The sequence below is a fragment of the Onthophagus taurus genome, chromosome 3 (genome assembly GCF_036711975.1).
Source record: "Onthophagus taurus isolate NC chromosome 3, IU_Otau_3.0, whole genome shotgun sequence".
NCBI lineage: Eukaryota > Metazoa > Arthropoda > Insecta > Coleoptera > Scarabaeidae > Onthophagus > Onthophagus taurus.
In genome coordinates, this window is record NC_091968.1 from 17,456,170 (window position 1) to 17,475,785 (window position 19,616).

General features: G+C 33.2%; 1 protein-coding gene across 1 annotated transcript; it reads right to left on the reverse strand.

Annotated features, from left to right (window-relative positions):
- Positions 1-7,089: 7,089 nt before the first annotated feature.
- On the reverse strand, positions 7,090-8,185 carry LOC111416923 (protein takeout-like). The gene is made up of 6 exons (XM_023049046.1): positions 8,096-8,185; positions 7,954-8,037; positions 7,760-7,901; positions 7,574-7,710; positions 7,368-7,517; positions 7,090-7,311 (listed from the first exon to the last, which is right to left on the reverse strand). The coding sequence occupies exons 1-6, from the start codon at positions 8,157-8,159 to the stop codon at positions 7,160-7,162; spliced, it is 729 nt and encodes a 242-aa protein (XP_022904814.1). The 5' UTR covers positions 8,160-8,185; the 3' UTR covers positions 7,090-7,159.
- Between the last annotated feature and the right edge of the window lie 11,431 nt (positions 8,186-19,616).

The following is a 19,616-nucleotide window of genomic DNA, read 5'->3' on the forward strand; positions in this document are numbered from 1 at the left end:
TTTGCAAGAACATTTTCACGAGAGATGTGCAATAAAGATATTTTAAATCGATTATTGCTGAGTTCGGACCCTCTGTTAACAAGTATACGTCCGTTACCTAAAAAATCATCAAAGCCTTTTTCCAAAGAAACGATTGAACTCTTGCTACCATCATCATCTAGAACAACCTCAACACAAGGAAGTTTCCATGAACAGGATTCTTTTGAGAATAGCTCATGTAACGAGTCCGATTAACTTATTAGGACTACATTTATGGTACAACAATTTTAGTTTATTTCAATTTGTTTCGTTCTTAGATTGTTAAAAAATTTATTATTTTCAAAAAATGAAAAAATATATAAAAATATTCATAATCCACCTTTTCATACTCCAGGTCACAAATTTGTGCATTAATAAAAGTTGCATTCAATTGCTATAATTTTTACTTATATTTACGCTTTTCAATTTTAAAACAGGTGTAGTGTATTTTAAACACATAAACTACAAAAAAAATTATGATCAACAATGAGTATCAAATATAACCCTATGTCCGTTGGATTATTTCGTGGTTTTCCAAATTTTCCACATCGGATTGCGTATCTTTCTGTGTATCTTCAGGAGGATGTTCTGGTGCATTCTCAATTTCAGGATCCACTGCTTCGATCTCATCATTTACAGTTCAAGTAAACTTCCCTGTACTTTATAGCAATTCGCAAATATTAACAAGAACATTCATTACTACAATAGCTTGCAATTAAATCGCACAGTATAAATAAATTTGTGATAAACTTGCGAAATGTTTTATTTGTTACTTTGAGAGTGACGAAGCAAAATGAACATGTGTAGAACTTTTACGCGATTTTATTGCAAGCCCGTATTCTGCTTTCGATTACATACCTTCGATTTTCCAAAAATGGTTGAATAAAACTCATTTGGTTTTCATATTTCCAGGGAACTATATATTTTGAGCAGATTGATCGCTTTTTTTCGTCTATTTCTTGCATTCATAAAGCACCTCTGCAGTTTATCCCATAGCACCTTCGCTTCTTCTATAAAATTAAATATTTACCGAATCATATTTGCAGATTTTTGGCAACCGAAAATTCATTTCGCTCCATCGCTTTTAACTACAGGATAGGATTTAGCACAGTTCGAAAAATTGTAGCAGAAGTTTGCGATGCTATATGGGAGACATTCGGACCGACTGTATTTCCCACACCAACAGAAGAAAATTGGAAAAAAGTGGCAGAACGATTTAACTTGCTGTGGAATTTTCCAAATTGCATAGGGGCAATAGACGGAATACATATAAATATTAGATGTCCAATAAATGAAGGTTCTTCATTTTGCAATTACAAAGGAAATCATTCTATTGTGCTATTAGCCCTTGTTGATGCTGAATACAAGTTTATATCAATTGATGTAGGATTATATGGTCGAAATAGTGATGGTAATATATTTTCTCGTTCGATGATAGGAAAAAAGTTAGAAGATAACGGTTACATGTACCGCAAAATGCTCCTCTTTTAGAAAATGGGGAAGCACAGCCATTCGTTATCGTTGGGGATGAGGCTTTTCCTTTAAAATCTTATCTTCTTCGGCCATATAGCAAGCACTACCTTACAAATAATAAGCCCAATAAAATATTTAACTATAGATTGTCCCGAGCGGTTGGAATATTAGCTGCTCGTTGGAGAGTATTTCAAAAATCTTTAGAAGTACAACCAACAATGGTAGATAAAATTATACTAGCATCTTGTTCACTGCATAATATGCTATGCTCAGATGTTAAATGTAATCCAAACAACACACCGTTGGAAACACAGCCAGAGAAACAACTAACCGCATTACAAAATGTAGATAATTTAAGAGGAAATTGTACCCAAACTGCATTCCAAGTACGAGAGAATTTTAAAGAATATTTCAATTCCCGAACAGGAAGTGTCCCTTGGCAAACAGATATAGTTCGTAGAGGAAGAATTGTAAATGAAAACAATTGAAAAAGAAACAAAAAAAACAAAAACTAAAAAAAATAATAAAATAATTTTCAAATCTCCCTCTATTTCCTCCCAAGCCTCTTGACGCATATTTTGGTTTCTGTAGTCCTGGGATATTGTACAACACGTCATGTTTCTTACTTTTTCTATTAGTTTTCCTTCCATTTTCATTTCTATTATGTGCTCATAATAGCTCATTTCATTGAGCACTTGTGCTGTCACGTAAGCTCATACAACGTGAGCATAGTGTGTTCCTACCTTGTGTGTCCTATACATAAGGGTGCGTTTACGTTGGAGCTGTGATAAACGATAATAGCGACGATACTAGCAAAACAACGAAATTGTTGTCATAGTTTTATATGCAAGTGTTTATATTGGAGCGATGCGTTGTCACACGCTTGACAAGCCGAGAAACGATAAGAGCGACGCTAATTGTATTCCCTATTTTCTTTGCTATTATCAGGTGTGGTTGGCATGGATATGTACTGTTTAATTAGTGAAGTTTTTATTTATTTATAATTTTATTCTATTTAATTTCTTTAGATAGGTGTGAGCAATAATAGGAAATTTATACAGAAATAGTATATTATTATATGAGCATATAATGAGGGCTATTATTCACGAAGGTTAAGTTTATGTCACGAGCGTAGCGAGTGGCATAATTAACCTGAGTACTATACTTTGTAGAATACTATACTTTGTCCACCACTATTAAAATTGATTCCATAAATTTATTTTTTAAATAAATTTTTGAATAAAGGTTAAACGTCAATGTGACACAAATTCAATGTTACTAACTGTAATTAACTTCACAACAATTTGTCAAAATTAAATGTCAGTTTTATAAAACGTCGATTTCTTTACGAAAATTAATTAATTTATGCTTAAATCATACGAAAAAAGGAATTTGCTTAGGTTTTTTTAATGTCAAACATTTAGAAACTCCTAAAAAATTGAATTAAATTGACGTTTTTTGAACTTTTAACGTTTGAAATAATTATTATTAGTCTGGTCAAGATGGTTACCCGTGAATAATGATTATTATTCACCGCTATTATTCACTCCGTGAAAAATGACTACCATTTTGTTTTAGAAAACTCATTCATAAGGTATATATTATAAGGTAGTCGTGGACAAAATATATAATTGTATATCTCCAATAGTAATAGTACTTAAATTGGATTGCGACAAAGATACGTTTTATATAGATTGCGAATATTTTCAGCAGATTCTTTTTGTCTTTCAGCAGATTCTTTTGGTATTACTTGCTTTGGTTGTGCTTGTTTCTTGAACATGTTGATTAATGCCTTCTCTATCAATAATAATATTATGTAGCAAACAGATACACTTAAACAATATTATCAGCTACATCTGTAGATGTCTGTATCACTGTTCCTAAAATTCTCCACTTAGTGTACAGTATTCCAAAAGCACATTCAACAGTTCTTCGTGCTCTTAATAATCTAGCATTAAAGTAGTCTTTATCTGTATCATCACCTTTGACAACATGGGGTACAGGGATGTATATTCCATGAATATTGAAGGATGTTGCCTTAAGTGTTTATAAAGGTGATAAAATTCTCCAAAGGTATACCTTTTGGTATTTATAGTGTGTGTATTGAATGTGTGCTTTTTATTTGCAACTTCAACAATATAATACTTTACAGCATTTGAAGTTAAAAGTATTTCTTCTTCAGAATCACTCATTTAAAAAAAAAGATTTTTACTTAATTGCTTTGATGTAATATAATAAATGAAACGTCACCCACAAAGCAGAGATCGTCACTATTATCAACACTCCACTGTAAACAGCATATCATAAAAACGAATTTTGCGCAGCTCTTATCGCTGTCTCATTGCTGCTCTTATCGTTTATCGCAGCTCTCGTTCCAATATCTGTAGCATAGAGGTAAACTGTCGTATGTCCAATTTATGAAAAGCTGAGAAAATCAATTTTAAAGATTTTTTGCATGAAAAGAGACCTTTTGAACTTAATCTAAATATTATCTGGGCTACACAATCATGTATATTAAACTTTTATGCACTAGTCATAAAATATGATGTAGTGGACATAAGGTTATTTACCTCGATTAAAAAACAGACCCTCAAAAAACTTATTACTCATTTTGTGTTGCAAAGTATTATATTAAACTTAAAAAAAACTTTAGAAAGTACAACAGCAAGAAAAAATTCATTAAAAAAATCGACAACGTGAAATTCATCCTTCATCATCATCGTTAGTTGAAGCTGTAGGTATATTTTGATAATAAGAATGAAAGGTGGTCGGGACCCACTTGAGTAAGGTGACCAAATGTTCCTTTTTCTTTTTGCTTACACCTTTTGGAGTGTCTCGTATTGTAGGTAAGCAAGCAGGTAATGTTAAACGCTGTCTAACGGAGCTGGAAAAATTCACTATCTTGAAAGTTTCTTCTTCCAATTTTGTTTTGTAGAAAATATTTGATGGTGTCTCAGCACGTGCTTCCATCCAAACAACGGTAGATATCAGAAAGTTTTCCTTATTGGTATTTATTTTTTTATTTTTAAAGGGAGCTCTGAAAAGCTATATAATGCAGCAAAATTTTTAAAATCCTCTACTTCCATACTAAAGACTGTCGCACCAGAACTTCGAATCAGCTGCTCCCAATCCCAAGGAGTCACAATTTGCGTTGGTGGTTGTTTTTTGACGGTTCTTTCAATTAATGCATGCGTATGGTCGGCTTCCATGTGGGTATGTCCACGCAATAAAAATTTATGAGTAACAGTTCTTAGGGAAGGGCATACATTTAAAAGCCAAAAGTAACTGATTAACACCATTATGTTTCTGTTTTGGCTTGGGCAGTTATCGGACCATATTATCCAATGTTCTAACTCACTTCCAGAAAGAACACTAGCAGCCCATTTCAATAACGCCGAGGCTATTTCGTTTCCGCCTCTTCCAGCTTTTGACTCGTCCCAAGTTACACAGTATGATTTTTTTCTGTAGCATCATATATTGTCAGATTGAATGTCCACAATTTTAACAAGTAGAAACTTTGACAATTTGACAGATACGGTGTAGGTAAGCATTTTTGCAAGTCCAACATTATTACTTTTGTTTTGTTGGTGCTTCTGCTCATGAGTTTGTCATTCCTTTTTTCTAGGCTTCGTCAAGATGATCACGGTACGCCTGCTGAACATCTTCCTTGTTGTTTTGGTCTAGAGAATCGTCCTTTAGTTTTAAAATGAAACTATCACAAGCATCACATGTGTCATTAGAGGGTTTCTTAAAACCTATATTAAACTCTCTATCAAAAACGCGTTTGTAAGCCCAATGCTTGACTACTTCATTTTTTGGAGTACCATCTTCAAGACACTTTCGCTTGTAGAGTTCGTACATTTTTTTAGTATTAAGTTCAGCTCCCAAATATTGTTTTGCACTTTTTTCTCATGTATAGTGACTTTCATATACTGGAAACGAAGTTATATGAGCTCTAACTTGGTCAAGGACACTTTCCTGAAGTTTGTTTGGAGGTGTATGCCTACCTCGCATATCCTGATGAACAAAACCTCCGGTTGTTCCTTTTCTTAGAGCCGTCCTTACTACTGTTTCTGAAACCCCTAATGTATTCAGAAAAAACACTTTGCAAACTTCAACTCTTTTCCCATTCGCATCAAAATGATATCGAATTGTTTGTTTTTTTGCCAGACCTGCTAAAATCTTTTCACCTTTCTCGCCTAATGGGTTCACTTCTTACATGGCTCCGTATGAACTGTTTTTTCAGATCCCAAGTTTTCGGCTCATCCCAGTAATTGCGAAATATTTCTTTTCGTTCATCTTCATTTATTTGTCCTGAACATTTTTTCTTACAGGGTCGGCAAGCTGGTTTCAGAAATTTCTCTTTTATAATATTAACGAAAATAAGACACGCCAGTCATGCATACTACCGCGAAAGGACATAATATTGTTTACTTCATTGCATTACAGGAGATGCTACTGTTTCTAACGTAAATATATGGAAAACTAGCAGAGTTGGACATACCAAAATTTGCCACAGCAAAATTTGAAGATTTTTGAGAGGTAAAATGATATAATCTAAAATTTGCTCAAATATGGACATACGACAGTTTACCTCTATGCTACAGATATAAACACCTGCATATAAAACTATGACAACAATTTCGTTGTTTTGCTAGTATCGCCGCTATTATCGTTTATCGCAGCTCCAACGTAAACGCACCCTAAGAAATAGTACGAGATAAGACGCTCACACAATTGTGAGCTGTCACGCAAGCTTATACAACGTGCGTATGGTGTGTTCCTACCTTTACCCCCACTTGAATCAGATAGATCCAAACCGTACGTAAATATGTACGAAATTCACTTGTGTAAAATATACTATATTCTTAGTTTTAGAATTATATTTAAATTGAAGATATAAGTTTAATTTATTTGAGGTTTTGAAATTCATTCAAAGAAGTATTCTTATTTCCTTAACGTAAGGAAACGTGTATTCAATTCAAATATATTATAATTGAATTTAATATAATGTTTGAGAATATTACTTTCTAATTTAAAATATATTCTATATCTTAATAAATAAAAAATATAATTAATAATATATTCTATCTATATTCTTAATTCAATTAAATATATTTGTTTCAAATGTATGGTGTCTTTAATTAAATATATCATTTTGGGAAAACTTAAATATTTGTAGTTAGATTATATTTTTATGTGTGATTGTTGTATATATACAACAATCAAACACGGAACGAAAATGAATAACGCGGAGAGAAAGTGGTGAGTCAAACAACTTTTGTATAAAACATATTTTTCTTTCCCAAGCGGTTTAGCAACTATCGTCCGCCGGGATACTAATAACTCACCCTGTATAAAGCTAAATAATGATGGGACGATTTTTTGAAGTTTTTAATTTTCTTCATAAATACTAACAAAAGTTGATTTTGCAACGATCTGTTTATGATCTTATTACGCGTAATTCCTATAACCAAACACCATTAACTCAATACCTTATCATCAACTAAAATGTTTGGGCTTTAAAATGAGATATATAAACGCATTCTTGCCGTTAGAAATAACGATGGGATGATTTTTTGGAAAGATATAAAGTAATAAAAGTTACACACTTTTATTTATCAAATTTCAAAATACACATTGTTGATCAAAATTATTAAGATGGTTTTTAGTTCAAAAATAGTTCGGTTTTCGGAATCTTATTCAAGAAAGAGTCGAAAATGCCTTTTACTAAATTTGCCATAACTGCGCTGTAAGATGTCCTTACTTCTTCGTAAAATTCACGCCAATGATTTTCAATGTGTAAATTTGCGTCTTCTCCTAAAATTAAAGTAATAAATAAACTCTCAATTTTTAATTCTTCGTTTGTAATTTACCTTTTGTTACATCGCCATCAAATAAGTTAGCGAATTTAAAAGAAATTTTTTCTGGGAGAAAATCGAAGGTTGTTTTATCAACGTTGAGGTAATCAACGGATTCTTTCGTGATGGTTTTTAAATATACATCGAAAGTATAATTAGCATTAACTAAAATATTGAAGTAAATAAATAAAAAAATTGTTATTAACAGAATAATATCTTACTAATATCTAACTTAAAAGTTCCTTTTCCATTAATATCTTTGCCAAGAAAGTCGATCAATTTTATTTCGTATAAAGAATCGACGTCGTTTAATGGATTAAAAAGTGTAAACGCTAACTTATTTTCATCTGATTTGTACCTAAAAAATTAAATTTGCAACCAACTTAATTAGATTTAATTTAAATTACTTAGCGCCTCTTATTGTGTAAGATTTTGCGCTATTCATTTTTATATTCGTATGATGTAAAAAGAAATTCGGATTTAAATCAACTTTGACTTCGTTTAATTCAAAAACTGGGGTTAAAACTGGAATTTGGAAGTCTTTATCGCCTAAAATAAAATAACAAATTTAAGAAATAATTAATTAATTTCTTCTATTTACCAAAAATAAGTTTTTGCCATGCTAAATTTCCATTTTCAATGATGCACTGTTCATCGGTTATTTTGCAAGGTTTTATGTAATTAGCTGTTATAATTTAATTAATTGGATCAATTTTTATATATAATTAAAAGAATATACTTACGAAGGGGATCTGCTTGAGTCAAAACTAAACAAAGTAAAATGGATATTAAAAGAGAAATTTTCATGTTTTCAACGTTTTGATATCAAATGTAAAATTAAATTATTGAAGATGCATTTTATATCCTTTTATACTTAATTTTTAAATGTCAAAGTGTTAACTCAACAAATTGTAATATAAATTCGAAAATTATTAAGTAGTTTTCAAGGTTTTCATGTTTCTTAATTTTTCGTTTTGTGCAACGTTCATAAAATTTTAATTATATTTATCAATTAAATCTTGTGGCGCAGAAAAATAATTAAAATCGGAAGGAAAATTTTCGATACAAGTTTGAAAGATGAAAAAATAATAAAGACGTTTAGTAAGTGTGTTGCTTGCTTTTAGTTTTTTTTCAGAGAAAACATGTTTGATCAATAACACCTCGCTAATAGTGCAACTGAGACCTTCGGGTACAGATCTAAGAAAATGCAGTGAACTTGAAAATCAGCCAAAAATTGTTTACAGAGTAATATTTCATCCGGTAAATAATATTCAAAGAGAAAGACCCAACATGTCAAAATCAACACCGATGGATGTTGATCCTTATAGTTCGCGAATTAAGTTAGCACCATCAAAGAGACGTATAAAGAATAATATAATATGTGAGAATAATATATATAAGACTAACCAACCTCATTTGAGATATGGTAACCAACTCGTATAGATGATGAACGAGGATACGAAAAAGGGCGAAATGGTCCTCTGACTAGTAAGAGGTTAGGCGTGAGGCCAACAATCTAGAAACAAGACAAAATACTTTACGAAACCTAAACAGCCTCGGAATCAGAATGTACGCCAGAAGACGACGGCAGCATCGAAGGAAAAAAGAACAGTAATTGAAGGATAGGTACATGGAATGTAAACACAACGCCAACTCTAACAATGAATGGTCTGCTTGGCCTATCTTTTGTCTAAACGGCAGTGCAGGATCGAAAACGAAAATTCTCTGGTTCAGGCAGATATTTCCATGTTCACAGATGGATCAAACACGCCGGAAAGGGTAGGGGCAGAAGCACTGCCAGACACTTCGGATTGAGCAAGCTTCCAAGTATTTCCAAGTATCCAAGGTGAAAGTATTTGCTACTGACATGGGTTCTAAAATCCTTCTTGAGAGAGGGGCGAAGAACATGGCAGTATGATTTTTCTCAGACAGTCAAGCCACTCTCCAGGCGCTGCATTCCGTGAAAATGGTGTTGGCTTTGGTTAATGACTGTAAAAGAACTTTAAACACAATGAGTTGTGATAACAGACTTTCTCTAATCTGGGTTCCAGATCATTCTGCGGTTGCTGGCAATGAAGCGGCAGATGAGCTAGCACGAGAGGGCAGCGCTAAAACGTTTGTGGGGCCAAAGCCAGCTGTTGGTGTATCATATGCGTTGGCCAAACATAGTATTGGACTGTAGTCGAAGTGTAACCGGAATAGCTAATAGGAAGGTTGTTGAGAACCGACCCAATGATATAGGAAAAACAATGTTTAAAAGTTTGAGTTCGATGTTTGGGAATACAAATTAAGTTTTTACGCCTCAAATTCAAATGATGAACATCGGTTCTATACGTAATCCTTTCATAGAGGTAAGGTGGCTTATAATTCGAAACAATAGACACCATGCGACAAGCAATATGAAATTTACGCCGGTCCGTCATATTTAACCAATTTGCACTAGCCAGCTTATACGATATTCTTTCATGACGGCGTATACCATGAATGTACCTGAGACAGGACTTCTGGACCCTCTCTATTCTCTGCACATCATTCATCATCAAACAAGGCCCATAAATAAGATCACAATGATTAAATGGTGAAAGAACCAAAGAATCACACATAATCAACTTGACATCTTTATTCAACAAATGTCTATTTCGGTAAAGCATTTTTAATTTACCATATGATCGTCTAACCAATGTATTAACGTGATCGGTGAAACGTAAATCACTGTCAACCACAAGACCCAACATTTTTACTTTATTAACGAATTTTATGTTTGTACCACATATCTTGATCAACATATTGTCACTACTGTTGAATGACTTCCGAACTTTTACATTACCAAAAATTGTAGCCGAAGATTTATTCGGATTCAAACCAAATGATTGCGATTCAGACAGTTTAGCTAGACGATCAAGGTCATTGTTTATAAGCTTAAGAGCGTCTTGGGCCTCTTGTAACGGAAATGAGTGATAGATAAGTGTATTATCCGCGTATATATTTACAAGTCGATAAACAATCAGGTACAGAGGAAGTAGGTATATATCGAAAACAAATGCGGCCCAAGAATCGAACCCAGTGGCACACCAGAAGCAACACCTCCATGCTCCAAAATACATTCCGCGATTCTCACCCTCTGAGTTCTACCCTTTAAGTAACTTTCAATTAATTTAACAGAATTGTTATTAAATCCGACGTAATGAAGAATAGCAGTCATCAGCCTATGGTTAACGGTATCGAATGCTTTGCTATAATCTAAAGTTACTAGTATAGTAACAAGCCCTAAATCAGACGCCTTGTGAATGTCATCAATGACATTTGTAAGTGCAGTTTCGCAAGAGTATCCATTGCAAAATACTGACTGATATTCTGGTAAAATATTTTGACTATATACAGGGTGATTCATAAGTAATGGGCCAAATTGTAAATGTACGTTCAGGAGGCCAAAATAATAATATTTTCATTAACAATAATGGGTCTTAGTCTGCTCCTTACTGAGATACAGGATGTTAAAGCGAAAAAAATAAAATAGATTTTTATTAATAGATCAGCTACTTTTCTACATAATGACTCATAGTTGACTTATAGTTTTTGTAAGGGTAAACAATAATGTGTGAGAGGATTTGAGTTAACTCGTAGATGTCGCCACATGCGCCATATGAATTATGAAACGTCAATGAGCTTTTACGTTTAATGAATAGTTTAAAACATTTTATTGTTAAGTAAACTGATTCATTCTTGTCCTAACATAAATCAAAATGCCGAGACATAATCACTTTTCAAACGAAGAAATGAGAGACATGTTATGCGTTTACGCACAAGAACGTTTTTCTGGGCAAGCAGCATCCAGAAAATATCGTGAAATGTACCCTTACAGAAGGCAGCCAAACCGGAAGATATTTCAAAATATTTATAATCGATTGGGTGAAACAGGTTCATTTCGTCCAAAATATCATACAGGACGTCCTAAGACAACTCCGCAGCAAGAAGATGAAATTTTGGTAAGAATTGCGCAAAATTCTGAAATAAGCACTCGTCGATTGTCTGCAGCAACTGGAATAAGCCAACCATCCGTGACTAGAATTTTACACAAGGAAAATTTATATCCCTATCATTTTATACCTGTGCAAAATTTACTTCCAACAGATTATCGAATCAGAGTTCAATTTTGTCAGTGGCTAAAAGGAAAATTGAATAATAATCCAACATTCCTAAATAACATTCTTTTCACGGATGAAGCAACCTTTACCAGACGCGGAGTTTTTAATTGGCGAAATAGTCATGCCTGGGAAACCGAAAAGTTGTCGTAAGTGGTCTTAGTTCAAGTCTGTTCTAATGTTGTATTTCGTTTTATTAACTGGCGTGCAATAAATTGTTTTATTACGTAATTTTTTTATGGTTTCAGTTTAATATTGTTATCAATTATCAATTACGGTTAGGTAAATGTCAACATTCCATGCCATGCTTGTGTCTTAACAGATTAATGCTACGTCGACCACCGTGAAATATAGTGTAGTGAATTAGTAAAATTCAAATATCTCGAAAATCGTTAATATTTTCAAGATCAAAGAAGTATAGCTTTTTTCTACAGAAATGATGGGGCTATCCAAATTAAACAAGTATGTTGTAAAATAATGAGCGATAAAAAATTTGTAGCTGATTTCATCTAATTCATATGGCGCATGTGGCGACATCTACGAGTTAACTCAAATCCTCTCACACATTATTGTTTACCCTTACAAAAACTATAAGTCAACTATGAGTCATTATGTAGAAAAGTAGCTCATCTATTAACAAAAATCTATTTTATTTTTTTCGCTTTAACATCCTGTATCTCAGTAAGGAGCAGACTAAGACCCATTATTGTTAATGAAAATATTATTATTTTGGCCTCCTGAACGTACATTTACAATTTGGCCCATTACTTATGAATCACCCTGTATACGTCCCGTTAAGCGTACGGAGCGGCTGTATTTCAACAACGGTAAGGCCTAGAGGTTTGGGAAAAAAATCCTTATAAGCAAAGTGGGCAAGAGAAATAGCTGGAAATTATTTTGAAGTTCGTAATTCGACCGCTAGGGGGCGTAACTGCCATAGAGAAACATAAAATTCCCGCTATCTCAGAAAGTTAGACGATGAGCTATAACTTTGACAACATCATTTAGTAGCTTGGATAATACCGCATCGCTTTTGTTTTGCGATATTTCTCATATCTGTCATAATAAGACAGGAGGAGGCCAATGCGTTTTCAAATGTTTACATTTGAATATCTCCTGGACCATTCAACCGATTTGAATATTTTTGGATATTTTCAGTAAGACCGCTTGGTTTAAAACAAATAAGCTAGAGGGCGTTATCTGCAGCTGTTGCATATTTTTGTGATTTTAAAAAAAAAGTTAAATAGAACGGTACTATTTACTTGACAGACCGTTAATCACCATAAAATTTGCTAAATATTAGTGAAAACCGCATCTCGATATCTCGATCCATTCTCGAATTATAAAAGAAAATGTTAAAAATTCGTATATCTTAATCGGATCAAGTTACCTTAGGAAACAAATAAGAGAGAACAAAAATTTTATTATCTAGAACCTTCCTTTACACTTTATCCAAGCTTAGAACTGCTTCAAAACTACTTTTGAGGCGTGTTGAAAAGCCAACGGATCGATCAATGAAACATCAACAATGATAATAAAACAAAATAAACCAAAACACTTAGAATAACTTAAATTTTTGGCAAAAATAACTAACTAATGTGCAAAATGCCTTCCATAAACCTCGATGCATTTATTTAATCTAGTTTCGACGAAAAAAAAGTGCTGTTTAAGTCTCGGCCCTAGATCTACTGGTATTTACTGTTTTGTCATATTTTCCCTGATTATTGTTTTTTCTTGAAAAGTCAGGTCGTTTAGTCTACACAATAGATAAAGGGGTGAAAGCAATGTGGGTTTTGCTCGAACCAAGAATGCATATTATGCAAGTTTACATCAGGTTGTGGACAGATGCTTCTTGCATCCATAGCATTTGTGATAAAAGGTTTGGATTTACCCAAATCATATTTAAAAGTCAATGGTAATAGTTCAGTCTGTTATCATAATCGGTATCTGTTAAGGCTTGATGTAAAACAACGTGGTGGAGATATAATTCTCTTGAGAACTCTTGTGGACAATTGTTTTCGGAAATCCCAGATTATGAGGGATCACATTGCGCACCAATGTGATTTACGAATTCATAGAGATGTCTGAATGGGCTACACGTTGCCAGTTTTCCGTAATCGCTAAGTCAATCTTAAAAACACTTCTAGAGAAAAATGTCTTTCTTTGTCGTAATTGCATTGCACATTTTTGCCATGCAGTTGTATCGTATTCGAAACATTGAAAATAAATCATCATACGCTCTATCATACGCTTCTGCGTTAGTAAATGACATGTTTACAGTTACCATGGTTATGTGATTTGTTTTTCTCGATGAGGTAACTGGATCCGATTGATGGCACTCGAGTTTTTAACATTTTCTTCTATAATTCGAGAACGGGTGGCGATATCGAGATGCGGTTTTCACTCAAATTTAGCAAATTTTAAGGTGACTAAGGGTCTGTGAAGTAAATAGTATCGTTCCATTTAACTTTTCTTCAAAAATATGTAATCGCTGCAGATAACGTCCTCTAGCTCATTTGTTTTAAAGCAAACGGTCTTACTGAAAATATCTTTAAAAAGAGCATAAAATGCTCTTTCAAACAACACCGAAAATATTCAAATTGGTTGATTGGTCTAGGAGATATTAAAATGTAAACATATGAAAACGCATTGGCCTCCCCCTCCCTTATTATGACAGATATGAGAAATATCGCAAAACAAAAGCAATGCGGTATTATCCAAGCTATTAAATGATGTTGTCAAAGTTATAGCTCATCGTCTAAGTTTCTGAGATAGTGGGAACTTTATGTTTCTCAATGGCAGTTACGCCCCCTAGCGGTCGAATTACGAACTTCAAAATAATTTCCAGCTATTTCTCTTGGTCACTTTGCTTATAAGGATTTTTTTCCCAAACCTCCAGACGTTACCGTCCTAGAGATACAGCCGCTCTATACGCTTAACGGCACACCCTGTATATGTTCACATAACGGATCAGCTAGCACGCGTTCAAAAATTTTAGACATGGTGGGTAGTATACTGATAGGGCGAAGATCGCTAAACCCACTCGGCTGCGATACCTTCGGAACAGGTGTAACCAGGTGCTTCCAGCATTGCGGGACTGTACAGCTACCAATACACGAATTAATAATGTGTCGGATCTCCGGTATAATAAAAGGGCAACATATTCTAAGAAACTTCAAATCGATGCCGTCAGATCCACAAGAATTCGTTTCTATTTTCGAGATTGCCACCTCAATAGTGCTATCAGAAACCTCAGTAAAGGATAAAATAGTTTTTACTGTACTCTTCAAGAGGGAATTATAATATGATAGTAATGACTCATCTAACTGAAAATCATATTGGGAAGAGGCAATAAAGAATTTGTTAATTTTGTTACAGTCTGAGAGATTACCATCAAGTGTTTTAACATTTTTCGACTGGATAATATTATTATTTCTTAATTCTATTTGTCGGTATTCGAGGTATTAGTTAGATTTTGACTGAAATAAGCTTTCCTTTCAGATCTGACAGCATTTGTAATAAGATTACGTAAGGTTCGTAAGGATTGTAGAATTTTAACTAACAAAAAGTATTATACAGAGAAATAACTCGAATTTCATACTTTCGAATTATTCCTTTCCTTCCCACATGCCTAAGGTCACCATAAACGAAATCAAAAACATCACTATTTTAAACTTTAATGTAAATGGTCTGAAGAAGCAGAAGAATTTAATATCGGATTTTTTGGCTCGTTATAATATTGACTTGGCATGTATAACCGAAACTCATCTAGTTCTGGGAGAAGAGTTCCGAATACCTGGCTTTAATATTTATAGATTTGACCGCAACTCTCAAACAGCTTCAGGCGATGTAGCGATACTAATTAAACGTACATTAACACAAACCTTACATTAGTGAACACTTCGCTAGAGACGGTTGCTATCCAACTTTATCCAAGAAACATGACAATAGTCACAATCATTTGTGCATACAGACAACCCAACCGTAAATTAATAAAAGAAGAAATTAGTCAACTATTGAATAATTATGGTCCTTTTATAATAATTAGAGATCTGAATAGTAAATTGAAAATATTGGGATGCCGAGCTGATAATCCAGCAGGTTCATGTCTAGAAGAATTATCAAGTTTACATCAGATGCAAATACATACGTCAAACTAATATACCTATTATCCATACAGAGACGATCATCTACCTGACATACTGGATATAGTTATCATCAAAAACTTTAATCTTCCTTTAGCTCAAACGGGCATAGAGGAATTGAGTTCTGATCATCCCCGGTTATTATCACTGTCAAAAAGGAAATTACTTTCAATAATAATAATAATAATTACAATAAAACACAGCTTCTATTTTCCGACGACCAACCAATCGTATGGCATGATTCGGTAGCCCGTTCTTCCATGATGCCATAAATAAACCATACTATATCCTAATTTACGTATGCGCTCGGTGCAGGATAATAACTTATAAATCAAAATATTAACAGTCATAACAGCTAACTAAAAAAGAACAACAAAAAAAATCCTGAACTAAAAGTTCTTACAAAAAGTTCGGAAAGCTCAACGTCGTCAATCAATTGCAAAATAAATCAAAAGTCGTCATATCGGCCCCCTATTCCTAAATTGATAAATGGAATTCTAGATTGGGAGGCCTTTGAATCAGAGATGAGCAGTATTAATTTAGAAAATTTTGTTTTTGAATCCTACCTCAATAGATAGGTTAATCTCATTACTTACTTCGAGAATCAAAGATGTTACTAGAAAGTTTATTAAACCTAATAGAACTATTCGAACGAATTATTATTTACCACCTAAATATATTCTCGACCTAATCAAAGAAAAAAGAGGGAGATCGGACGTAACTGGCAAAGAGCACGTAATCCTGACTTAAAGCAGAAATTAAATAAACTGACTAATACTATCACTAAAGCTTTAGAATCCCATCGGATTGCTAATTATCAGAATCTTCTAAAATATGGATAATAAAGATCCATGAATGTGGATAACAACAAGAAAAATACTGAGAAGACACGAAAAAATTCCTACAATTATCCATGACTATAATCAGTTCTCCACTAATGCAAGAAAAACTCAAGCCTTTGCTGATTATCTTCAATTAACATTTACTCCTTATATACCTCGAGAAAGCATGTCTCCTTCTGTTACTATTCAAACATATAATGAAACTCATCTTCCGCGAATAGAAAGAGTAGATGAAGAAGTAACAAATGAAGAAATCAGATATTTAATTAACAATCCACCCAATAGAAAGACCGAAGTTCATGACCGTATACCAAATCTAATTCTAAAACACCTCCCTTCTAATAGTCCTAGCCACTTAACTGATATCTTCAATTCATGCTTAAAAATTGGTTACTTTCCAGTGGCTTGGAAAATAGCTGAGCTACAAATGTTTCCCAAGCCAGGAAAACAGAGCAGTCTTTTATCGTCCTATAAGCCTCTTACCGACTCTCTCAAAATTGTTTGAAAAAATTATAATGGGAAGAGTTCAAGATCAGTTGCTGAAAAGAAATATTATCCCAAACATACAGTTTAGTTTTCGAACGGGTCATTCAGCGATTCACCAATTGGTGCGTGTTACAGAATTTATTGAGAAAGGTTTTGAAAATAAGCAATACACCACTATATCCTTTTTAGATGTAGCTAAAGCCTTTGATACAGTTTGAACGGAGGGATTAAAATTCAAACTATTGCATATAGGTCTAGATGACTATATTACTGCAATACTTATGTCATATCGTCAAGAACGAACATTTTGTGTGAAAATAAATGGGACCTATTGAGATATAATATGCATTAGACCAGGAGTTTCTTAAGGAAGTATAGTGTCACCAAACATATTTAATATATTTACGCATGATATACCGTGCCAAAGATGCAATGAAAAAGCTCTGTTTGTTGACGATATGTTGATTATGACACAAGGTAGTGACTTGGAGGAAGCTACAGAACAGCTACAAGATGTTATTAACGACGTGCAGAAATGGCTTATTAAATGGTCCTTAAACCTTAATGAAGACAAATGTGAATCTAAGATCTTTACGTTACGACGTTACCAAAATCCAACACGAATTATAATCAATAACACAGAACTTCATTGGAATCCTAAAGACAAAGCTGTCAAATACTTAGGCCCGCATCTTGATCAACGATTAAATTGGGGTATTCACCTAAACAACAGATTAAATTTGGGATATGCTTGATTGAAACAACTATTTCCTCTAATAAATAGAAAAAGTCACCAAATGCTATATGATATTATACAGGGTGAGTCAGAAAGAATGGGAAATCCGAATACCGGAGATACAAAACACCAAAATATGACGATTTAACCTAACATGTCTTATACAAATGTTTGTGGTTTTTAACACAGGGTGTTGAAAGTTAAATTTTTATTTCGAAATTTCTTGTTAATTTTGAAGGTTTTTGTACTATTAACATAAAATTTGGTAGTTAAATGTTTTCGAGCATGACAAATACGAATTTGATATTTGTTTTGTGATTACTCGTAAAGGGCGCTAGATACACACTGTGCGTTTGAGATATCAAGTCATGACTATTTTGTCAGTTGAGGTATGGTGAATTAGAACCAGAAATCTGAAGGAGTTTTCAATTCTGCACAAAAATGGTACTCTTGCTTACATTGTCTAAGTCTACTGGTTTCCAAGTTATCTGCTTTTAATTGTTGCAAAGTAATTTTAAGGTTAACATTTAAAATCAATAACACACAAAACTATAGCAATTAGTAACGATAATAATCGATAACAATAACAATTAATTAATAACAATAGAATATTGTGACCATTTTCAAAAATCCAGTGGACTTAAATCTGGATTTCTCACTATTAAAAACCTCATTATGTCGTGGCATTTTCAAATTGGTAATAACTTTATTGTTGGTAAAAATGATTATTGCACACGGAAATTAAATCAATGTTGACAATTAACAGGCAATTGTCGAAACATAAGCGGAAAATAACCCAACTTTGCTTATGTTAAAAAATAAATAATTTAAAAGAAAAAATACATTTAAACATTTAAAAGAAAATAATTCGAAAACCGATAGACTTAGACAATTTCAATAAGAGTACCTTTATTACGTAAAATTTAATGCTCTTTGTGATTTCCAGCTCTTATTGGTCGTAGCTGTCGAGCCAAAAAACTTATGATTTGATTTATCAAACAAGTTTCAAATTCGTATTTCTCATGCTCGAAAACATAAAACTACCAAATTTGATGTTAATAGTACAAAAACCTTCAAAATTATCAAGAAATTTCGAAATAAGAATTTAACTTTAAACACCCTATGCCTCGAAAACCACTGACATTTGTATAAGAGATGTTACGTTAAATCATCATATTTTGGTGTCTAGTATCTCCGGTATTCGGAATTCCCATTCTTTCTGACTCACCCTGTATAAAGCTTTAATAAGATCTTTGGTCACAAAAATACAATCTCCACAAAACAAAATTCTACGGACGACAGTAGATGCGCCATGGTTTATTCGCAATGAACAACTTCACGCTGAAGTAAACATAATGACTATTGAAAAAAATTTTACGAAAACATCGATAAATGTTCCAGTGCTACTAACTTTAATTTGGGTTTCAAAAATTTGCATCAGCGACTTAAAACGGAAATGCCTCAAGATTTATTTTAAATTAAGTTTAAATTAGAATCCTTCGGAAAGTTACTTTGTTTCCTTAATGAATTTATCCGTTATGTTAACGTAAATATGAACTCAACCATGATGTAACATGTTTTTTGTAATTTGCGACGGTAATGAAAGCTATAACAATACTCAAACGGGTGCTGTAACGGGACTCCTTACAGCATCCGACGCTGGAATGAGATTTTAGTAACATTTTATGGAACCAGTTCAAGTTGGTGATATTGGGTCAGTAATTTTTCTAGTTGTCAATTTATTTATTTATTTATTTAATTGTGTTTGGGATGCAGACGGGTCAAGCCCAGCGAAGCATCTGCTAATAAGTACAATAATGATTTAAAAAAAAATGCAGTTAACAAGAATTCTTAACAAGTTGGTTAACAATGGTTGAAATCCACAATAATACATAAGCAAAAAAATCAACAGA